This window comes from Salmo salar, chromosome ssa04 (genome assembly GCF_905237065.1).
Source record: "Salmo salar chromosome ssa04, Ssal_v3.1, whole genome shotgun sequence".
Lineage (NCBI taxonomy): Eukaryota > Metazoa > Chordata > Actinopteri > Salmoniformes > Salmonidae > Salmo > Salmo salar.
Window position 1 is genome coordinate 12,791,589 of NC_059445.1, and position 23,801 is coordinate 12,815,389.

The window sequence follows — 23,801 nt, forward strand, 5'->3', positions numbered from 1 at the left end:
ACCCACTGGCTCCAGGTCATCTATAAGTCTTTGCTAGGTAAAGCCCTGCCTTATCTCAGCTCAGTGGTCACCATAGCAGCACCCACTCTAGCACACGCTCCAGCAGGTATATTTCACTGGTCACCCCCAAAGCCAACTCCTCCTTTGGCCGCCTCTCCTTCCAGTTCTCTGCTGCCAATGGCTGGAACGAATTGCAAAAATCACTGAAGCTGGAGTCTTATATCTCCCTCACTAACTTTAAGCATCAGCTGTCAGAGCAGCTTACTGATCACTGCACCTGTACACAGCCCATCTGTAAATAGCCCACCCAACTACCTCATCCCAATATTGTTATTTATTTTTTTGCTCCTTTGCACACCAGTATCTCTACTTGCACATTAATCTTCTGCACATCTATCACTCCATTGTTTAATTGCTAAATTGTAATTATTTCACCACTATGGCCTATTTATTGCCTTACCTCCCTAATCTTAACACATTTGCATACACTGCATATGGATTTTTCTATTGTGTATTCTATTGTGTACGTTTGTTTATCCCATGTGTAACTCTTGTGTTATTGTTTGTGTCGCACTGCTTTGCTTTATCTTGGCCAGGTCGCAGTTGTAAATGAGAACTTGTTCTCAAATGGCCTAAAAGGTTAAATAAAGGTGAAATAAAAATAAATAAATAAATAAACATTTTGGGACTGCAAGGCCTGGCATACTTCAGAATCATTTTGGTAGCTCATGTTGACAAATAGCCAAACCGAAAACTGCAGACATTACTAGTGCCTCCCCCGCTATCGAACCGACATAAAAAATGAAATGAAACGGAGCCGAACGTGATCAGAAATCTCAACTAGCAGGCAAGTCGCAGCAATGAAGAATTGAGTGCGTTCACGCAAAGAGGGGTGGAGAATTCTGGCAGGGGGGGCTTTTCGGCACAACACCGGAACGTTTTTATAGTTTGTTATTTAATACTCCATCCAGCTGGTGGCGGCAATGCACCATTAACTTTGGATGCCAACCGCCGTTAAACCTTAAACCCCATCGAAGAAGAAGTAGACAGCTCCAGCCCAAGTCAAACACTGGTTACACCACCCCATTAACAAAAATGGATCGCTCCTACAGACAGTGAGTCACGTGGCCTGCTATATAAAGCAGACAAACAGGCAGGCACGCATCAATTTATACTGTTCGATTGAACGTTAGAATGGGCAAAACAAGTGACCTAAGGGACTTTGAGCGTGGTATGATCGTAGGTGCCAGGCGCGCCGGATCAAGTATCTCAGAAACGGCCGCCCTCCTGGGCTTTTCACGCACGACAGTTTCTAGGGTTTACAGAGAATGGTGCGACAAACAAAAAACATCCAGTCAGCGGCAGTCGTGTGGGCGAAAACAGCTAGTTGACGAGAGAGGTAGAATGAGAATGGAAAGAATCGTGCAAGCTAACAGGCGGGCCACAAACAGACAAATAACGGCGCAGTACAACAGTGGCGCGCAGAACAGCATCTCGGAACGCACAACTCGTCGATCCTTGTCACGGATGGGCTATTGCAGCAAACGCCGGGCAAATGAGGAGTGGAAAAACATCGCCTGTGTAGATACGGTAAGGAGGCAATGGAATGTAGACTGTTCTATTGTCATTGACCAGATTGGCGCACATTCAACAAATCTGATCTAACTAAGTGGATATTCGTCAAATCCGTCATGATTTATTTATTGTAACTGGCCCACAATGTGGTTAAGTCCGATTTTAATATAGTTGGTTGTTTTCGCTGCATAACATTTAGAAGTGACTGCCAAATTCTAACTCCCTTTCCTATAAACTGGGTAGCGTGGTTGTCAGTCGTTTTTAACTGTAATGCATGTGTTGGGGTTGACATCCATACAAGCATTATACTCCAAGTTTTACCTCAACATACAGTATAGTGTGAAATACACATAAATAATATCCTAAATATAGGCTACTTTTGCTGGGGGACGATGAGATTCGGGATCTTCCTTCGCCCTTTCACTCACGCGTTTCCATGGCAATGCCATTGTTTGTTTTGGTTGGATTGATTGACCTCTTCACCGCATCTTCTGGCTGTAATCTCCAGGAGACAAGTTTGGTGTCAGCAGTGGTGTAAAGAGTACTTAATTCATACTTGAGTAAAAGTAAAGTTACCTTAATAAAAACGAGTCAAGTGAAAGTCACCCAGTAAAATACTGCTTGAGTAAAAGTATCTGGTTTGAAATCCAATTGTATTGGTCACATACACATGTTTAGCAGATGTTATTACGGGTGTAGCGACATGTTTGTGTACACAGTGGTGGGGGAAAAGTACTCTAGGCATAATTGGCTAAGTAAAAGTAAATACTATGCATCAAGTTCTTTATGTTAAGCAAACCAGAAGACGACACGATTTTCTATTTATTATTATAATTTTTTACGGAGAGACAGGGGCACGCCAACATTGACATCCTTTACAAACGCACTATTTGTGTTTAGTGCGTCTGCCATATCATAGGCAGTAAGGATGAGGTGTTATATTTGATAGGTGTGTGAATTGGACCATATGTTGTCCTGCCTGAGCATTTGCCTGTCAGGGAAAATGTATTGGAATAAAACGTACATTTTCTTTAGGAATGTAGTGGAGTAAAGTTTTCCAAAATATAAGTAGTAAAGTACAGATACCCCCCCCAAAAATGTCTTAAGTAGTACTTAAAAGTATTTTTACTTATACCACTGGCTGTCAACAAGCTACCTTGATCCAAAACAAAATATATATTTAACATTTAAATGTACTGTTTCATATTCTAATGTTTGTCTTATTTATGCACTTGGTCATGTCTTGTACAGTATACTATCCTAGTGGCAGTCATATTTATAATGTGCCTGAATACTAGGCTAGTATTCAGAAGCTATACAGCTAGCTAGCTACCTACATGATATTAGCAACATATCATTCAGCCGGTGGAGATCCTTTATTTAATCCCTTACAATTTCTGCCAACAACATGAACAAGGTGATATTCAACTCATGGATGGTGTCAGAATGCACTGCTGTATTAAAGCAATTCAGAACTAAGTTGTTGACATGTTCTGTTGCAGATTCAAAGCCAGATTAAGTCATTGCAGAATCTATCCATAATCATGAATGAATAAGCATATTTATTTGACAAGAATGCACCTAGTCACCCATCAATCATGTCAAACACCTGAACTCTAACAATTACATTGTTTACAATTTTTATTTATTTAAAACAATGCATACATATGCCTTTTATACATAAAACATCTGAATTTAAGTAAACATACAATTATTTATTCATCAATGTCACAAGCCTGGGACATTGACGAGCACCATATGAACTATTATTACTATCTGAGAGCGCATAGATTCTGCTTTTCCATTTTAGGACTTAGACCAGTACAAATAACACAATGTAAAACAGCATATTATGTTTACTGCTCTAATTACGTTGGTCACCAGTTTATAATAGCAATAAGGCATCTCGGAGGTTTGTGGTATATGGCCAATATACCAAGGCTAAGGGCTGTATCCAGGCACTTATTGCTTAAATATCAACCGGGAAGCCACAGATAGAACAAAGAAACAGATATTTCACTGGATGTATAGTTGTGAAGCATCAGCCTGGCGTTTCCACTCACTACCAAATATGGTAGTGAGAGGAAGCCCAGTGGCCGCCAGTGGGAGAAAATGGAACAAGACCGATTTTGGCATACATTCTGCAATTTTTCTCATGAAACATTTGATCTCAATACAGGGTTCTGTTCCCAAAACTAAAATATGTTACGAACAGAGTGTACAAATTTTTGTAGACTTTACCCTTTGCTAAAGTTTTTTTTTAAGTTAGTTGTTTAGGAGTGTAAAGGTGAATTGACTCATTGCACACACGCACTTCGCATAGTAGGCGTTCCCGAACGGAAATTTTAGAACGCGCCAAAAGGCTGGTGCTTGGCTCTGCCCACTATGACTCATTTTATTCCATTTGAAACGACAAGCTGTGGTTTATCTTGGTTTAATTATACACTCTTTGGGGAAGCGTTATCAACCGACCTTAAGTATGCTGATCTGTATATCGTTTGTATTTCCGGTTTTTATTTTCAATATGTCGCAATTCGCACCTGACAAACAGTTGCACAATATGGCCGAGCCTAACCGTACCACAGACCGAACTGCAAACACTTCCAGCTGATTGCTAGGAAACGTGCTTCGGTTGACAACGTTCGGTTATATTCGGCCATTGTTTACATGTTGTGCATCACGTGAAACGCAGCACATTGAAAATGCTCACCGGAATTACAACCGACAGACCAATATACCTACCGGCGCCCCAAAAAGTCGGGCTGATAATACTTTCTTTTGGAAATGTTATCTCCACAACCGGTAAAGTACGTTTAAGTATAATTTTATTAAACATTCTGGCATGTAGAGCCTATTGCGTCTTTTTTACAACGACTTCTTTGGCGCATAGGCAGTCCATTTCCCCCCAATACATTTGAATTGAAGATACAAAAAAAATGTTTTCAGTTTATTTTCTTAATCCTTCGCGTTGCTGAAGGGTAGGCGCAGACCTGGCTCTCAAGAGAAGACGGGCGATGTGCACACTGCCCACAAAATGAGGTGGAAACTGAGGTGCACTTCATAACCTCCTGCCAAGAGTATCACCATATTAGAGACACATATTTCCCTCAGATTACACAGACCCACAAATAATTCGAAAACCAATCGAAACGCTAGTAAAACTAAATGCGTGCTCTTCAACCCATCGCCGCCCGCCTAGCATCAGTACTCTGGACGGTTCTGATTTAGAATATGTGGACAACTACAAATACCTGGGTGTCTGGTTAGACTGTAAACTCTCCTTCCAGACTCGCATTAAGCATCTCCAATCCAAAATTAAATCTAGAATCTGCTTCCTATTTCGCAACAAAGCATCCTTCACTCATGCTGCCAAACACACCCTCGTAAAACTGACTATCCTACCGATCCTCGACTTCATTTTCAAAATAGCCCCCAACACTCTACTCAGCAAACTGGATGTAGTCTATCACAGTTCCATCCGTTTTGTCACCAAAGCCCCATATACTACCCACCATTGCGACCTGTACGCTCTCGTTGACTGGCCCTCACTACATATTCGTCGCCAGACCCACTGGCTCCAGGTCATCTATAAGTCTTCGCTAGGTAAAACCCTGCCTTATCTCAGTTCACTGGTCACCATAGCAACACCTACCCGTAGCACACGCTCCAGCAGGTATATTTCACTAGTCACCCCCAAAGCCAACTCCTACTTTGGCCCCCTTTCCTTCCAGTTCTCTGCTGCCAATGACTGGAACGAATTGCAAAAATCACTGAAGTTGGAGACTTATATCTTCCTCACAAACTTCAAGCATCGGCTGTCAGAGCAGTTTACCGATCGCTGCAGTTGTACACAGCCCATCTGTAAATAAATAGCTCATCCAACTACCTACCTCATCCCCATATTTGTTTTAGTTTTTTTTCTGCTCTTTTGCACACCAGTATTTCCACTTGCACATCCTCATCTGCACATCTATCACTCCAGTGTTAATAGCTAAATTGTAATTATTTCACCACTATGGCCTATTTATTGCCTTACCTCCTTACTACATTTGCACTCGCTGTATACAGATATTCTATTGTGTTATTGACTGTACGTTTGTTTATCCCATGTGTAACTCTGTTGTTTTTGTCGCACTGCTTTGCTTTATCTTGGCTAGGTCGCAGTTTTAAATGAGAACTTGAGCTCAACTGGCCTACCTGGTTAAATAAAGGTGAAATAAAAAAAACTCCCATATCTATTGGGTGAAATACCACAGTGTGCCATCAAAGTTACACGATTTATGACCTGTTGCCACAAGAAAAGGGCAACCAGTGTACTTTAACTATTTGCACATCGCTACAACACTGTATATTGCCATAATATGACGTTTGAAATGTCTCTATTCCATTGGAACTTTTGTGAGTGTAATGTTTACTGTTCATTTTATATTGTTAATATCACTTTTGTTTATTATCTATTTCACTTGCTTTGGCAATGTTAACATGTTTCCCATGCCCTTAAATTGATTGCTAACAAAAAGCATTGCATGTGTCATTAGTGACTGAACAGCGGGCAATTGAAGGTAGAACTGTATTGTGCGGTTCTTCCTCGTGGCAGCTGGTTTAAAGAAACAACCGCGGTGCCTCGACATAAAACATCATGCAACCAAACACTTTTAGAGCCTTCTCAATGTTTGACTTTGTCGGTGTGCAAATCATGATCGTTTGATGTTCAACGTTAACTTTCTTCAACCTTTTTATCAAGCTTTTGATTGAGCAACGACTGTCCCTGAATATTAGACGTGATGTAACATTTTGTAGCTACGAACTGAGAGTTGCAAGTATTCATACAAAAGTCAGAAAAACCGTCAGTGGAATAATAACCACACATATTATTGAAGTCCATATTTTGTGTATTGACTTTTTATTTTTCATCATGAAGTTCAGATTCAAGGTTTCTTACGGATTCAAATAAATAAAAAGTATTGATGCAGCAAGTTATAGTTGCCAAAATGTGACCATTCTAAACATGTTTTCCACAACCCTTTTGCATATAGGGTAGCTGGTAGCCTAGCTGTTAGAGCATTGGTCCAGTAACCCAAAGGCCGTTAGTTTGAGTCCTTGAGCCGACAAAGGGAAAAATCTGTGGCTGTGCCCTCGAGCAAGGCACTTAACCCCAATTGCTCCACGGTCGCCATTGATAATGGCAGACCTTGGCCATGACCCGACTCTCCAAGGATGTCTCGGGGCGAGTGGGATATGCAAAAAAAAACTAATTTCCAATTCATACATGTGTATTAATACACACTAATATGTGTAAAATGGAACAAATATAAGCACCCACCAAATTATTATATATGGAGAAAATTACATTTGAATGTGTGCATTCTCAATTTTGAGTGTTTGTAGTGCAGCTGTAAACAATGTACGCAAACATTAAAATAAATATTCTGTCTTTGAATTACATGAATATATATTATTTGTTATTCATTTTTTATTTTTAATCTTTATAGGTACGGGAACTTGTCCTGGACAACTGTAGCTCAAATGAAGGGAAAATTGAAGGCCTCACAGCAGAATTCGTCAATCTGGAATTCCTCAGTTTGATCAACGTTGGTTTAATCTCAGTCTCCAACCTTCCCAAACTTGAGAAACTCAAGAAGGTAAAGTTTTGCTTTAGAATTTTTTTGGACACAAGCTTACACTTACATTTACAGTAAAAAACTGTACACATTTGTGTCGTTGGGGGTGGTAGAAAAAGCCATTTACTATGTTCTTAATGGCACTTGTATAATGCACTACCTTTTGAGGGCCCTGGTCTAAAGTAGTGCTCTATGTAAGGAATAGGGTTCCATTTGTGACGTAGTCATTATTTTCTGAAAGACTGTTACTTGCTTGGTTGTTTTTGGACAGAAGTGACTGATATCTTCACATTATGTTGCAGTTGGAACTCAGTGACAACAGAATCTCTGGTGGCCTTGACGTGCTAGCAGAGAAACTCCCCAACCTCACACATCTAAATCTAAGCGGGAACAAACTGAAAGACATCAGCACATTGGAACCTTTGGTATGTACACCAAACTCCCGGTAGAGCACAATACAGTGCGACACCATCTCATTGTCTCAGGCTATGTCTCAAATGACACTATTCCCTATATAGAGTTTTGACCATAGACCTAGTTGGTAGTGTGATGTTTGTTTCCCTATGTTAGTAAAGTTAGTGCCGACAGACACGGCAGCTCTGCTTCAAGCTCCTAAGCAACTTTGCGGTATTTTGTTATTAGCCCAGAAAGCTTTTTTGTGTTATTACATGCAGCCTGAAATAACTTTTGGATATCAGAGCAGCGGTCACTCACCAGCATTACGACCAGGAATACGACTTTCCCAAATTTGATCCTTTGTTCGTACCCCCCAGGGCAATTTCATTTATCCCAGAGGCTGCTCCAAGACACCGCTGGTGGAGAAGAGGTATTCGGAGTGGACTTCTAGTCTGACTCATGAGGCGTGCACACCATTCACCGCTTCTGAGTATATTACTCGCTAATGTTCAGTCTCTGGACAATAAAGTAGACGAGCTCAGGGTGAGGATCTCCTTCCAGAGAGACATCAGGGACTGTAACATACTCTGTTTCACGGAATCATGGCTCTCTTGGGATATACTGTCCCTGTCCATACTGCCAGCTGGGTTCTCAGGCCATCGTGCATACAGGCATAAAGAACTCTCCGGGAAGAAGAAAGTCGATGGTGTATGTTTCATGATTAAGTACTCATGGTGTGTTTGTGATAACATACAGACACTCAAGTCCTCTTGTTCACCCGACCTAGAATACCTCACAATCAAATGCTGACTGTACCTCCAAAGAGAATTCTCTTCGGTTATAGTCACAGCCGTGTATATTCCCCCTCAAGCCGATACCACAAACTGGAAACCACATATCCTGAGGTCGCATTTATTGTAGCTGGGGATTTTAACAAAGCAAATTTGAGCAAATCGGTACCAAAGTTCTATCAACACGTTGACTGTAGTACTTGCTTAGGAAAAACACTAGACCACTGCTACTCGCCCTTTCGAGATGCCTACACGGCCCTCCCTTCGGCAAATCCGATCACGACTCCATTTTGCTCCTTTCTTCCTAGAGGCAGAAACTCAAACAGGTAGTACCTGTTTTAAGGTCTATTCAACGCTGGTCTGACCAATCAGAATCCATGCTTCAAGATTGTTTTGATCACGCGGACTGGGATATGTTCCGGGTAGCCTCTGAGAATAACATTTGACGTATACACAGACACGGTGACTGAGTTCATCATTAAGTGTATTGGGGATGTTGTTCCCGCGGTGACTGTTAACTAGTATGGGCTATATGGGACGCTAGCGTCCCACCCGCGGTACAGCCAGTGAAATAGCAGAGCGACAAATTCAAAACAACAAAATCTCATAATTCAAATTTCTCAAACATACAAGTATTATACACCATTTTAAATATAAGATTCTCCTTAATCTAACCACACTGTCCGATTTCAAAAAGGCTTTACGGCGAAAGCAAAACATTAGATTATGTTAGGACATTACCTTGACAAGAAAAACCACACAGCCATTTTCCAAGCAAGGAGAGGCGTCACAAAAACCAGAAAGACAGCTAAAATGAATCACTAACCTTTGATGATCTTCATCAGATGACACTCCCAGGACTCAATGTTACAAAATACATGTATGTTTTGTTCGATAAAGTTCATATTTATATCCATAAAACCCATTTTACATTGGCACGTGATGTTCAGAAAATGTATTCCCACCAAAACTTCCGGTGAATGAGCACATCAATTTACAAAAATACTCATCATAAACGTTGATGAACTTTACAACAGTTATTGAAAGAATTATAGATATACTACTCCTTAATGCAACCGCTGTGTCAGATTTTAAAATAGCTTTTCGGCGAAAGCACATTTTTCAATATTCTGAGTACAGAGCTCAGCCATCAAAGCAAGCTACCCGCCAAGTTCTGGAGTCAACTAAACTCAGAATTAGTATTATAAATCTTCCCTTACCTTTGCTGATCTTCGTCGGAATGCACTCCCAGGACTTCCACAAGAAATGTTCTTTTTGTTCGAAATACTCCATATTTATGTCCAAATACCTCCGTTTTGTTCGCGCGTTCAGGTCACTAATCCAAAGGCATAACTCAAGAGCGCAGAACCAGAGACGAAAAGGCAAATAGTTCCATTACCGTTCATAGAAACATGTCAAAAGATGTTTACAATCAATCCTTAGGGTCTTTTTAACATAAAACGTCGATAATATTCCAACCGGACAATAGCGTATTCATTACAGAGGAAAAAGGAGAGGCGTGCCAACGTGCCCGCGCAGTAAACAACTCACTGGTCCCAGGCAGTCCACTGATTGACTGAGCTCCTATTCTCTGCCCAGTAACAGACAGATGAAACAAGTTTCTAAAGGCTGTTGACAGCCAATGGAAGCCTTAGGAAGTGCAAAATGACCCCACAGACACTTTTGTTTGAATAGGGATTAGATAGAAGAACTACAAGTCACTTCCTGGTTGGATTTTTCCCTCAGGTTTTTGCCTGCCATATGAGTTATGTTATACTCACAGACTTCATTCAAACAGTTTTAGAAACGTCAGTGTTTTCTATCCAAATCTACTAATAATATGCATATCCTACGTTCTGAGCCCGAGTAGTAGGCAATTTAATTTGGGCTCATTCATCCGAATTTCCGAATACTGCCCGCTGTCACTAAAAAGTTAAAACCTACCCTAACCAGAAACTGTGGATAGATGGCAGCATTTGCGCAAAACTGAAAGTGCAAACCACTGAATTTAACCATGGCAAGGTGATTGGGAATATGGTCAAATACAAACCGTGTAGTTATTCACCCCGTAAGGCAATCAAACAGGCAAAACATCAGTACAGCGACAAAGTGGAGTCGCAATTCAATGGTTCAGACATGAGCCGTATGTGGCAGGGTCTACAGACAATCACGGATTACAAAAGGAAAACCACCCACTTCGGACACTGACGTCTTGCTCCCCGACAAGCTAAACACCACCTTCGCCCGCTTTGAGGATAACACAGTGCCACCGACGTGGCCCGCTCCCAAGGACTGTGGGCTCTCCTTCTCCATGGCCGACGTGAGTAAGACATTTAAGCGTGTTAAACCTTGCAAGGCTGCCGGCCAAGACGGCATCACTAGCTGCGTCCTCAGAGCATGCGCATAGCAGCTGGCTGGAGTGAATATGTCCTTAAACAATCTCTCCCTATCCAAGTCTGCTGTCCCCACTTACTTCAAGATGTCCACCATTGTTCCTGTACCCAAGAAAGCGAAGGTAACTGAACTAAATGACTATCGACCCGTAGCACTCACTTCTGTCATCATGAAGTGCTTTGAGAGGCTGGGTAAGGATCATCACTTCTACCTGACACCCAGGCCTGGGCAAAGGCCGGCCCGGGAGCCGTATGCGGCCCGCGACCTGATTCAATATGTCCCGTGGAATCATGTTCAGATCACAAAGAATTTGCAATAGTAAAGTTTTGAAAAACGTATTTGTTATTCAAATGAAAAGGCCAATGAATACTCTCCTTTGTGTAATGCTTAAACTCCCACTGCTTGTGGGACATTTTATTTTGAAGGCATGTATAAATAACAACTGCACGAGGACAGACAGTGACTGACAGGCTGACACACACGTCACAGTTACAAATAGTAGCTAGCTAGAAATTTCTTTGAAAAATGAATTTTTGCGCAAAGGAAAGTAGACAATGAATGTAGGGTGTTCCAACAAGAGTGGACATCGGAATATTTCTTTATTGAGGTATTAGGGAAAGCTGTGTGCAAAGAGGGTCGCTGTCTTGAAAGACTACAACTTGTTCTGACACTTCTAGACGACGCATGCAGAGAAATATAGGAATATGTCTTCTGAGCAGCGGGCAAGTGCATCGAAAGAGTTGCTTTCTGAGTTGCAAAAGCAGCAAGGACTTTTCACAAAACTGCATTCAGCAAATGACGGAATTGTGAGAGCTAGCTATGTACTGTCCCACAAAATTGCTAAACATAGCAAGCCATTCGCTGAGGGCGAATTCATGAAAGAATGTTTGACTCTGCAGTAATATTTTGCCTCGACAAGAAAGAGCTGTCTGAAAATGTTTCCCTGTCAAGACGAACATTGACACGGCGTGTTGAGGACATCACAGAGAATATGGAACAGTTGAAAGACAGGGTAAAGGATTTCTCCTTGGCCCTGGATGAGAGCAGTGATGCATGTGACACGGTGCAGTTGTTGATATTCTTTCGAGGCATAACCCCAGACTACAGAGGAGCTTGCTTCAGTGCAGTCAATGAAGTGCACAACCACAGGGAAAGATTTATTGGGGGAGGTTAATAAGTGTGTGCAAAGCTGGGACTGTGTTTTGAAAAGCTATCCAGTGTGACCACTGATGGGTGCCCAAACTTGACAGGAGAAAACATTGGCCTTTTGAAAAGGATACAAGATCAATTAGCTGAGCTGAACCCAGATCAGAAAATGATTTTCCTGCATTGCATTATTCATCAGGAGGTGCTCTGTAAATATGTTCTGAAAATGAGCTATGTTGTGGATACAGTCACTAAAGTGGTAAACTTCATAAGAGCAAAATCTTTAAACCACAGGCAGTTTGTCTCACTGTTGGAAGGGTCATGCAGAGCTCCCCTACCACACAAACGTGAGATGGCTGAGTTTGGGGAAGGTGCTTAAAAGGGGTGTGGGACCTGAAGTCGGAGATTGCTGAGTTTTTGCAAATGAAAGGAAAATATGTGGATTTCCCTCAACTGCAAGATAAAACATGGTTGGCTGATTTTGCCTTCACCGTGGACATCATGGCCCTCATGAATGAACTGAATTCCAAACTACAAGGAAAGGGCTTTTTTTCCACATCAGATGTACAGCCTGGTCGAAACCTTCAAAGGAAAATGACTCCTCCTCACCCGCCAAGTAGAAGCCAACAATCTCACCTACCTTCCGACACTACTAGTCTGTTCCCTATCAGATGACCAGCGGGAGAAGTATACGGCGCTGCTGCGTGCTTTGAACGGTGAGTTTTCTCGTCGTTTTGAGGATTTCAAAGTGTTGGAAAATGACATGCTGTTGGTTTCCTCTCCTTTCACCTTCAATGAGGATAACGCTCCCACTGACCTGCAACTTGAGCTTATTGATCTTCAGTCTGATGCAGTGATTGTTTTGAATAGTTCTCCAATGTCACTGACGAGGTTCTATGCATGTCTCGAACAAAACTTTCCAAAGCTTAGGAGTCATGCTCAGATGTTTGTACTGTTTAGGTCAACCTATGGATGTGAACAGACATTTTCTGTGGCGAAATATAACAAGTCAAGGCCCAGATCATCTCTTACTGACTCCCGCCTTTCAGCAATCCTGCACATAGCGACGTCAGAAATTACACCTGACTTCACTGCTCACACTGAGTAGTTTAAAGGTAATGTTGAGCTCTCTAACTTTCTTGTTTTTGTGCATACCCGTTAACAAGAGTTCTGTCCGTGGTGCTGAATGCACAGTGTACTTTTCCCTCCATATAGTTAATTGCATGTTTAATAATGAAAATACCTACCAAAAGGAGAACATGGATGTGGTTTATTTCTGTGCATGTTACACTAGTCCACCAACGCCCAGCACTAGTAAAATAAGTACCATATCTGGATGTAATTTACAGTAATATATCTGTCAACACAGTCATACACATGATGTATAATCCTGTAATATGATTCTGGCCCACGATGGCAAAAATATATTCTGTCGCCCTCCATGTAAAAATAATTGCCCAGGCCTGCCCTAGACCCACTTCAATTTGCTTACCGCCCCAATAGATCCACAGACAATGCAATCACCATCGTACTGCACACTGCCCTATCCCATCTGGACAAGAGGAATGCCTACATCTGAATGCTGTTCATTGACTATAGCTCAGCCTTCAACATCATATTACCCTCCAAGCTCATCATTAAGCTCGGGGACCTGGGTCTGAATCCCTCCTTGTGCAACTGGGTCCTGGACTTCCTGACGGGCAGCCCCCAGGTGGTGAAGGTGGGAAGTAACATCTTCGCTGATCTTCAACACTGGGGCCCCACAAGGGTGTGTGCTCACTCCCCTCCTGTACTCCCTGTTCACCCATGACTGCATGGCCACGCATGCCTCCAACTCAATCATCACGTTTGCAGACTACACAACAGTAGTAGGCCTGATTACCAACAATGACGAGACCGCCTACAGGGAGGAGGTGAGGGCCCTGGCAGAGTGGTTCCAAGAAAATAACCTCTCCCTCAACAAAACAAAGGAGCTGATCGTGGACTTCAGGAAACAGGGGTGTGCTCCCTCTGCTATCTACATCGACGGGACCGCAGTGGAGAAGGTGGAAAGCTTCAAGTTCCTTGGCGTACACATCACTGACAATCTGAAATGGTCCACCCACACAGACAGCGTGGTGAAGAAGGCGCAACAGCACTTCTTCAACCTCAGGAGGCTGAAGAAATTCGGCTTGGCCCCTAAGACCCCCACAAACTTTTACAGATGCACAATTGAGAGCATCCTGTCGGGCAGTATCACCGCCTGGTACGGCAACTGCACTGACTGCAACCACAGGGCTCTTGAGGGTGGTGCGGTTTGCCTAATGCATCACCGGGGGCACACTGCCTGGCCTCCATGACACCTACAGCACTCGATGTCACAGGAAGGCCATAAATATCAAGGACATCAACCACCCGAGCCACAGCCTGTTCACCCCTCTATCATCCATAAGGCGAGGTCAGTACAGGTGCATCAAAGCTGGGACCGAGAGACTGAAAAACAGCTTCTAAGGCCATCAGACTATTAAATAGCCATCACTAGCTGGCTACTACCCGGTTACTCAACCATGCACCTCGGAGGCTGCTGCCCTATATAGATAGACATGAAATCACTGGCAACTTTAATAATGGAACACTAGTCACTTTGATAATGTTTACATACTGCTTTACTCATTTCGTGTGTGTGTGTGTATATACTGTTTTCTATTCTACTGTATTTTAGTCAATGCCATTCCGACGTTGCTCGTCCTAATATTTATATATTTATTTTATTTCACCTTTATTTAACCAGGTAGGCTAGTTGAGAACAAGTTCTCATTTGCAACTGCGACCTGACCAAGATAAAGCGTAGCAATTCGACACATACAACAACACAGTTACACATGGAATAAACAAAACATACAGTAGAACAAAAGAAAACAACAAAAAGTCTATATACAGTGAGCGCAAATGAGGTAAGTTAAGGCAATAAATAGGCCATGGTGACGAAGTAATTACAATATAGCAATTAAACACTGGAATGGTAGATGTGCAGAAGATGAAGGTGCAAGTAGAGATACTGGGGTGCAAAGGAGCAAGATAAATGAATAAATACAGTATGGGGATGAGGTAGGTAGATAGATGGGCTGTTTACAGATGGACTATGTACAGGTGCTGTGAGCTGCTCTGACAGCTGGTGCTTAAAGCTAGTAAGGGTGATATCAGTCTCCAGCTTCAGAGATTTTTACAGTTCGTTCCAGTCATTGGCAGCAGAGAACTGGAAGTAAAAGGGGCCAAAGCAGGAATTGACTTTGGGGGTGACCAGTGATATATATATATACCTGCTGGAGTGCATGCTACGAGTGGGTGCTGCTATGGTGACCAGTGAGCTAACGCGGGGCTTTACCTAGCGGAGACTTGTAGATAACCTGTAGCCAGTGGGTTTGGCGACGAGTATGACGCGAGGGCCAACCAACGAGAGTGTACAGGTCGCAATGGTGGGTAGTGGATGGGGCTTTGGTGACAAAACGGATGGCACTGTGATAGATTCCATCCAGTTTGTTGAGTAGAGTGTTGGAGGCTATTTTATAGATGACATCGCCGAAGTCGAGGATCGGTAGGATGGTCAGTTTTACAAGGGTGTGTTTGGCAGCATGAGTGAAGGATGCTTTGTTACGATATAGGAAGCCGATTCTAGATTTAATTTTGGATTGGAGATGCTTAATGTGGGTCTGGAAGGAGAGTTTACAGTCTAACCAGACACCTAGGTATTTGTAGTTGTCCACATATTCTAGTCAGAACCGTCCAGAGTAGTGATGCTGGACGGGCGAGCAGGTGCGGGCAGTGATCGATTGAATAGCATGCATTTAGTTTTACCTGCGTTTAAGAGCAGTTGGAGGCCACGGAAGGAGAGTTGTATGGCATTGAAGCTCGTCTGGAGGTTAGTTAACACAGTGTCCAAAGAGGGGCCAGAAGTATACAGAATGGTGTCATCTGCGTAGAGGTGGATCAGAGAATCACCAGCAGCAAGAGCAACATCATTGATGTATACAGAGAAGAGAGTCGGCCCGAGAATTGAACCCTGTGGCACACCCATAGACTGCCAGAGGTCCGGACAACAGGCCCTCCGATTTGACACACTGACCTCTATCAGAGAAGTAGTTGGTAAACCAGGCGAGGCAATCATTTGAGAAACCAAGGCTGTCGAGTCTGCCAATAAGAATGTGGTGATTGACAGAGTCGAAAGCCTTGGCCAGGTCGACTAATACGGCTGCACAGTAATGTCTCTTATCGATGGCGGTTATGATGTCATTTAGGACCTTGAGCGTGGCTGAGGTGCACCCATGACCAGCTCTGAAACCAGATTGCATAGCGGAGAAGGTACGGTGGGATTCGAAATGGTCGGTAATCTGTTTTTGTTAACTTGGCTTTCGAAGACCTTAAAGACAGAGTAGGATAGATATAGGTCTGTAGCAGTTTGGGTCTAGAGTGTCACCCCCTTTGAAGAGGGGGATGACCGCGGCAGCTTTCCAATCTTTGGGATTCTCAGACAATACGAAAGAGGTTGAACAGGCTAGTAATAGGTGTTGCAACAATTTCGGCAGATCATTTTAGAAAGAGGGTCCAGATTGTCTCGCCCGGCAGATTTGTATGGGTCCAGATTTTGCATATTTTAATGTTTTTATTTTTTATATTTCTTAATTCCATTCTTTTACTTTTGTGTGTTGTTGTGAATTGTTAGATACTACTGTACTGTTGGAGCTAGGAACACAAGCATTTCGCTACACCCGCAATATCTGCTAAATATGTGTATGTGACCAATAAGATTAGATTTGATGTGGCACTCTGCTATAAAATCTCATGAGTGATTAATTCAGGCAGTGTTGTTCACCCCCTAAATCCCCTAACCCATTTGGTCACACAGAAAAAGCTGGATAGCCTGAAGTCTCTAGACTTGTTCAACTGTGAGGTGACCAACCTGAACGACTACAGGGAGAGTGTGTTCAAGCTGCTCCCTCAGCTCACCTACCTGGACGGGTACGACGTGGAGGACCGAGAGGCATCCGACTTGGACGGAGAGGTGGACGGTGACGACAATGAGGGTGGGCAGCTATTTAGTTTTCTTGTTGAGGGAATACGAGGCAGTGCAGATGTGAGTGGAATGGGAGTGTTCTGTAGCTCAGTCGGTAGATCATTGCGCTTGCAAAGTTAGGATAGTGGGTTTGATTCCCGGGACCACCCATACATAAAATGTATGCTTGCATGACTAAGTCGCTTCGGATAAAAGCATCTGCTAAATGGCATCTTATATTAGTATATTGTGGGTGTTTTGTCATTCAAGGGAATTCTATTGTGTATTTGTAGGGTTTGTCAGCATGTATCTGTGTAACTGACAATGGATGTGATATATTTTTTTGAATTTAGAAGGGGATGAGAATGGGAAGGAGGAGGAGTTTGACGGAGAGGAGGGAGTAGTAGGAGAGGAGGATGAGGTCAGCGGAGATAAGGAGGTAAAACCTTTTTTGGTTTGTTTGTGACCCAATAGTTTAAGATCAATATGGTTTTGAGAGCTCTGTGGATGCTGACCTGCTCTGTCACTTCTCTCCAGGAGGAAGACCTTGGCATTGATGATGAAGATGGTATGTAATTCTCATACTTTTTGTCACAAGCTCATGTTAAAGCTCATGTTTCACGTTTGGATACTTTACTAAGTACAGTATCATATAGCATAATAAGCCTTTCCCATTTCTCCCAGAAGTCAAGGCTGTCCAAGGAGAGAAGAGAAAGCGAGAGCCTGACGACGACAACGATTAAGAGCAAAAAACGAAAGCATAGTTACCAACCCCTTCCCTCTCCAATAGTAGTTACATAGGATGAGCCTTGACTAGAATATAGTATATACATATGAAGTGGGTAAAACAGTATGTAAACATTATTAAAGTGACCAGTGTTCAATGACTATGTACATACGGCAGAAGTCTAAGGTGCAGGGTTGAGTACTGGGTGGTAGCCGGCTAGTAACAGTGACTAAGTTCAGGGCAGGGTACTGGGCGGAGGCCAGCTAGTGGTGACTGGGTAACAGTCTGATGGTCCGGAGATTGAAAAACAGCTTCTATCTCTCGTTCCCAGCTTTGATGCACCTGTACTGTCTTCGCCTTCTAGATGGTAGTGGGTTGAACAGGCCATGGCTCGGTTCCTTGATGATCTTCTTGGCTTTCCTGTGGCACCGGGTGCTGTAGATTTCCTGGAGGGTAGGCAGTGTGCCCCTGGTGATGTGTTGGGCTGTTCCTCATCACCCTCTGGAGAGCCTTGCGGTTGCGAACAGTGCAATTGCCGTACAAGGCGGTGATGCAGTCGGACAGGATGCTCTCAATGATGCATCTAGAAGATTGTGAGGGTATTAGGGGCCAAACCAAATTTCTTCAGCATTTTCATGAAGTTTTTTCGTACTGAACGCAGCCCTGGTGATTTATACTCCCAAACTAATGAAAATAAAATGGTGACGCCATTAAAATATAATTTTCCCCATCTAAACAACATATTGGTCCATATTTCATGTTGGTGTTATTTAGCAATAAGCATGATCACCCCCCCATGCCTCCTCACCTCCCTCAATTGAATGAACTGCTATTATTGTTACACACAAATATGGTATAAGAATACCTTCCATATTGAAATAAAGGAGAAAATTGGCTTACTGCTGTGCAATTTCTATCAATAAAGAAATGGGGTGGGCCAATTTCTTTAGATTTCCTCAATTGAAATAAATAAAGATGGTTCTGGAAGTATTCTTAGGGTGTTTGTTAGGTTGCATAAACAGGAGTGCTTTCCCCCCACAATTATGGCCTTAATGTGTTTTATAAACATAAATGAGGATAGGTTGCTGCTGCTGGTCAGTCAGACGGGCAGGCTGCTCATTACTAAGGGAAGGCCTACTTTTAAAAAATGACATGTAACGAGCTACAAAAAAAAATTCTGGCTTTCAAACAGGCACGTTCTTCTCTTTTCTCCCCTGCAACTCTTCTCCGGTTCCTTAGTGTACATGCTATGCTTGCCCCCCCTCCCCTTTTATATTTTTCTGAGTGGCTGTTAGATTTAAGTCAACTATGTAAATACCTGAATGTTTGTTTAGTAATGATCAACAACAAAGGGGTGTTTCTACAGGTATTTCATTTTCAATAAATTTGCAAACATTTCTAAACTTGTTTTCACTTGGTCATTATGGGTTATTGTGTGTAGATGGGTGAGGGGGAAAAAAATTATTTAATCCATTTTGAATTCAAGCTGTAACACAACAGTGGTATAAGTCAAGGTGAATGAACACTGTAAATAGTGTGATATTACTCTCCTTTTCTACTATCTTTCAATGTATACAAATGTTTAAGATATTTAACAATGTTTACATTTTTTGTATTGCGACAGTTGTGAAAGACAATGACAAAGAATTTTTGTGGAATTATTGTGTTACATAGTGTGTTAGGCATCTGTGATAAATTGATAACTAGTATTGCAGGTTCCCCGAGTACCCGAGTCCTTGATTGACAAACTTGACAAGGAATCATCTAACAATTCAAAATAATATCAGACGTGAGTCACATTTTAAATATATTGAATGATAGAAAGAAAAATATATGCCAGGCTATGAAGAAGACAAATGACATTGACTCCTGAGGTGTTGAACTGTTGCTCATAGCAACCCTGGTTATCATCTATGAACGTTGGAACATCCTGAATATTGATAAGGCCTCAGTGGTCACATGTACTATTAAATCTGCACCCAGCACAGCTAGAAGAGGACTAGCCACCCCCCAGAGCCTGGTTCCTCTGCACCCAGCACAGCTAGAAGAGGACTAGCCACCCACCAGAGCCTGGTTCCTCTGCACCCAGCACAGCTAGAAGAGGACTAGCCACCCCCCAGAGCCTGGTTCCTCTGCACCCAGCACAGCTAGAAGAGGACTAGCCACCCCCCAGAGCCTGGTTCCTCTGCACCCAGCACAGCTAGAAGAGGACTAGCCACCCCTCAGAGCCTGGTTCCTCTGCACCCAGCACAGCTAGAAGAGGACTAGCCACCCCTCAGAGCCTGGTTCCTCTGCACCCAGCACAGCTAGAAGAGGACTAGCCACCCCTCAGAGCCTGGTTCCTCTGCACCCAGCACAGCTAGAAGAGGACTAGCCACCCCCCAGAGCCTGGTTCCTCTGCACCCAGCACAGCTAGAAGAGGACTAGCCACGCCTCAGAGCCTGGTTCCTCTGCACCCAGCACAGCTAGAAGAGGACTAGCCACCCCCCAGAGCCTGGTTCCTCTGCACCCAGCACAGCTAGAAGAGGACTAGCCACCCCTCAGAGCCTGGTTACTCTGCACCCAGCACAGCTAGAAGAGGACTAGCCACCCCTCAGAGCCTGGTTCCTCTGCCCCCAGCACAGCTAAAAGAGGACTAGCCACCCCCCAGAGCCTGGTTCCTCTGCACCCAGCACAGCTAGAAGAGGACTAGCCACCCCTCAGAGCCTGGTTACTCTGCACCCAGCACAGCTAAAAGAGGACTAGCCACCCATTAGAGTCTGGTTCCTCTCTTGGTTTAATCCTAGGTTTAGGATTTCTAGGGAGTGTTTCCTAGATGCTGTGCCTCTGCATATGCATCGATTGGTCTTAGGTTTTAGACTGGGTATCTGTAAAACACTGCTGATGCAAAAAGAGGTTTTAAGAAATACATTTTTTTTGATTGACAATTCCTTGGTGTGTCTCACCTGTAGTAGTAGTAGTAGTAGTTTTATAATAAAAATATTATTATTATGTTACAGAAATTGTCAGTCTTGTCGCACTCAAACCCAGGCCTTATGGATAAACCCACAAAACGACTACATTAGCTTGGAGGAGCTGAAAGTGAGTGGTATTGAAAAAAATATGCTCTATGCTCTCTGACCCAGACAATCATGTAGCTCCAATTCACAAGAATGGGTTTACAGGGCAGTGATGAAAGCAGTTTATATGAGCTCTACACAGCATTGGGAATTCAAACATACAATGATATATATTTGATCCAAATACACATTCAATACTGTTGTTACAAAAACATGCACTAAAAGCATGTTAAGATCAATATAATTACTTCTCATTGTGTACATTTCAAGGTTTTGCAAACAACTGTCTAGTTGATGTTTTACGGACGAACACACTGCTGAGTTTCCTATTTACTAAAGAACAATCATTCAGAAAAAACACAAGTTGTAATATCTGTATATATGTCATTCTATATTGAAAATAGGTACATTCTGAAAGAGTATGTTGATGTGATAAGACAATTTTATTCAGATCTGAATTTAGGATAACTATTTGTTTTACTTACATTTTAGTATTTATGTTGTCTTATACCATGCTAATATGTTACCAAGCAATGCAAGTCGATTTGGAATGAACCCCAAAACAGTGGTGTATCTTTTTGGATCCAGATTTGATCCAGAATACCAAAAGGCATGATCAGATCCTCTTTCCTATTCAGGCATCATATAATGCACAGCCACATGCAAATCCTCTGCCAATAAAACATTTAAAACCTTAACACGACTACTCGCAATGTCATTATTTTCGTCACCATCCATCAATGCTTGAATTGCATTCGTTTTCTTCGTACACGCGCCAAGCTTCATTTTTTTTTTAAATTGTAAAAAAAAAATAGCATGAAATGAAATGTATGCATTCACTACTGTAAGTCGCTCTGGATAAGAGCATCTGCTAAGTGACTAAAATGTAAATGTAAAATGTAAATGAAAAATAACCAAATAAAATGTATGTAAATAGTTTTGGTCAAAGTAAAGCTTTGGTGGTACAAAAATTGTACGGTCTTCCTAACATTTGACATAACTAGTAAGCCTTACATCCTGACTATATGGGCTAACAAATATGCACCTGGGCACACATGGGAGGGGTGGGACCACATGCACTTCTAAGTAATTGACGCCAGAGAGCATAATTGCTATATTCTAATTCAAATCATAGACCCATAAGATAACATATGACCAAATCAATGCATGGTGCATATAGAATTAAAACAACATTATTCTTAATGAGAAATATGATCTAATAAACAAATGTTTGCATAACCGCACATAGGATGTTCCCACATGATGGAAGGGTGGCATGACTGAAAACGTTTGGGAAGCACTGATCTAGCTAATGATAAGCACAAATACAGATGGACATGCTTCAGCCTAATAATGTTTAGCCACTATGCTGCATAAGTTGCATTACAGGTGATAATGCGGTAACACTTTATTTGAATAGTCCATCTGTAGATGCTCTTCAGACTATCAGTAACATTTCAACTAACCATGTTGGGGAGTATTAAACTATATGTAGTTCAACTAGTAATTGAACTACATTTTGCATCAGCTTGGTGGTAGTCGAATTAAATTCAAATCATGTTATGCCATGTAGCGGTGTAGTTTACAACTTAAACTACACACTGCAAATATAAACTGGACACTGCAGATAGAGCATGAAATACGGTTATAGATCATTTGTGACCCATGTATGTAGTGTTTCTAAAGCCTATATGAATGCTTTATGAAGCTTTCATAAGATGCATTTCAAATAAAGCTGGACCGAATTTCCTTTCTTTTTCAGCATCACCCCTTTCTAATTCTCACTTGGAACATCGTTTTTGTGTTTAATATGCTAAATTACACATTCTGTTAACAGAGTGATCTGTTCTTTCAATTTGTAGTCTATGACGTTTCAGATTTAGATATGATCCTTTATCATGACATAGTTCGTATTTTCAAAATAACTTTAGTTAAGTGAACTATATTTTTCTTGAGGGTTACTTTAGTGCAACTTAACTTCTTCCAGAGTGAAGTAATTGGTAGCTTGGTAAACTATATGTTCAGAGTAGCTTCCCCAGCACTGTAACTATCTATTAACCCTAACCTTAACCCTTATCCTAATTTTTACCCTAGCCCTAACCGTAACCTTAGCAAGCAGTTGCTTATCAACAGATAGTTTGTTGATAGTATGACCACCAATAGAGCATATACAGACGGACTTTCTGGACTATCCAAATAAAGTGTGACCAATAATGCTTATTGCTAAATAACACACCAGCCAGATAAAATGGACCAATATGTTGTTAGGCTCATTTTTGGAGGGGAAAATTATATTTGAATGGTATCACCATCATTTTATTTTCATAAATGTTGGAGTAGAAAAGTCACCAGGGCTGCGTTCAGTATGTAAAAACGTAATGCAATGTTCAATTACATGGACACAGTGCTGTTCTGAACGACCAGTTGAAAAACGGGGAGGTGTTTGGTTGTGGGTTCAAAATGCACAACTGCCTACGCCACTCATTGCTTCAAGCCACACGGAGCAAACGTAGGCGATCTCAAAGTCTATTCAAGAACATTGAAGAACTTTTTGGGGAACCGTTTCGTTCAGTACAAGCAATTACGCAATGTAGCTGATGTCCAGTTGAACCTGAGCGCACCCCAGAACTGACTTTCTCACAATCGCTCTACAAACAAATTGCCAAGCGTGGTTCATTTCTGAACTGTTAGAGTTAAACCAACAGTTTAAAGTAACACAAAAATTATTGGTGTTTCAGTTGTGTTTGGGATATATTTACCAAATTATCAGGAAAGTTTGGGGTGTATTTTCCCTTCAAAATGCACCAGAAAAAAAAACATTTATTTTAAAAGGTTATGACAGGGGGGCATGCCCCGGACCCAATTGACCTTGACCCCCCCCAATATGCAACACAAAGTTACACCCTTGATGTCTATAGTCTGAAATTTCCAGGGGTAACTTGGTGTGTGTGTCTGTGAGATATTAGATCATTAGATTGATAAGAGTGAGTGCGCTATGAGGCCTGTTTGAACAAGTGTATTAGATTGACACACAACCCGCCATTCTCTACCTACAGTATGTAC

General features: G+C 42.1%; 1 protein-coding gene across 3 annotated transcripts; it reads left to right on the forward strand.

Annotated features, from left to right (window-relative positions):
• The first annotated feature begins 1,066 nt into the window (after positions 1 to 1,066).
• On the forward strand, positions 1,067 to 19,082 carry LOC106602332 (acidic leucine-rich nuclear phosphoprotein 32 family member B). Of its 3 annotated transcripts, none has more exons than XM_014194911.2 (7): positions 1,067 to 1,590; positions 7,068 to 7,217; positions 7,499 to 7,621; positions 16,806 to 16,983; positions 17,306 to 17,391; positions 17,490 to 17,520; positions 17,640 to 19,082. In XM_014194911.2, the coding sequence occupies exons 1-7, from the start codon at positions 1,195 to 1,197 to the stop codon at positions 17,693 to 17,695; spliced, it is 1,020 nt and encodes a 339-aa protein (XP_014050386.1). In that variant the 5' UTR covers positions 1,067 to 1,194; the 3' UTR covers positions 17,696 to 19,082. The 3 variants fall into 3 exon arrangements, with proteins under 3 accessions (XP_014050386.1, XP_014050385.1, XP_014050387.1); XM_014194910.2 differs by having other exon boundaries at positions 1,068 to 1,590; positions 17,637 to 19,082; XM_014194912.2 differs by lacking the exon at positions 1,067 to 1,590 and adding an exon at positions 4,108 to 4,382 and having other exon boundaries at positions 17,637 to 19,082.
• Positions 19,083 to 23,801: the final 4,719 nt, after the last annotated feature.

What these genes read in the sequence shown, in the direction of transcription:
- LOC106602332 (XM_014194910.2), top strand. Translation starts at nt 1,195, where the DNA reads ATGGGCAAAACAAGTGACCTAAGGGACTTTGAGCGTGGTATGATCGTA. An exon ending in TCAGCACATTGGAACCTTTG is followed by an intron (nt 7,622 to 16,805) that starts GTATGTACACCA and finishes TTGGTCACACAG; the next exon opens with AAAAAGCTGGATAGCCTGAA. An exon ending in AGGTCAGCGGAGATAAGGAG is followed by an intron (nt 17,392 to 17,489) that starts GTAAAACCTTTT and finishes ACTTCTCTCCAG; the next exon opens with GAGGAAGACCTTGGCATTGA.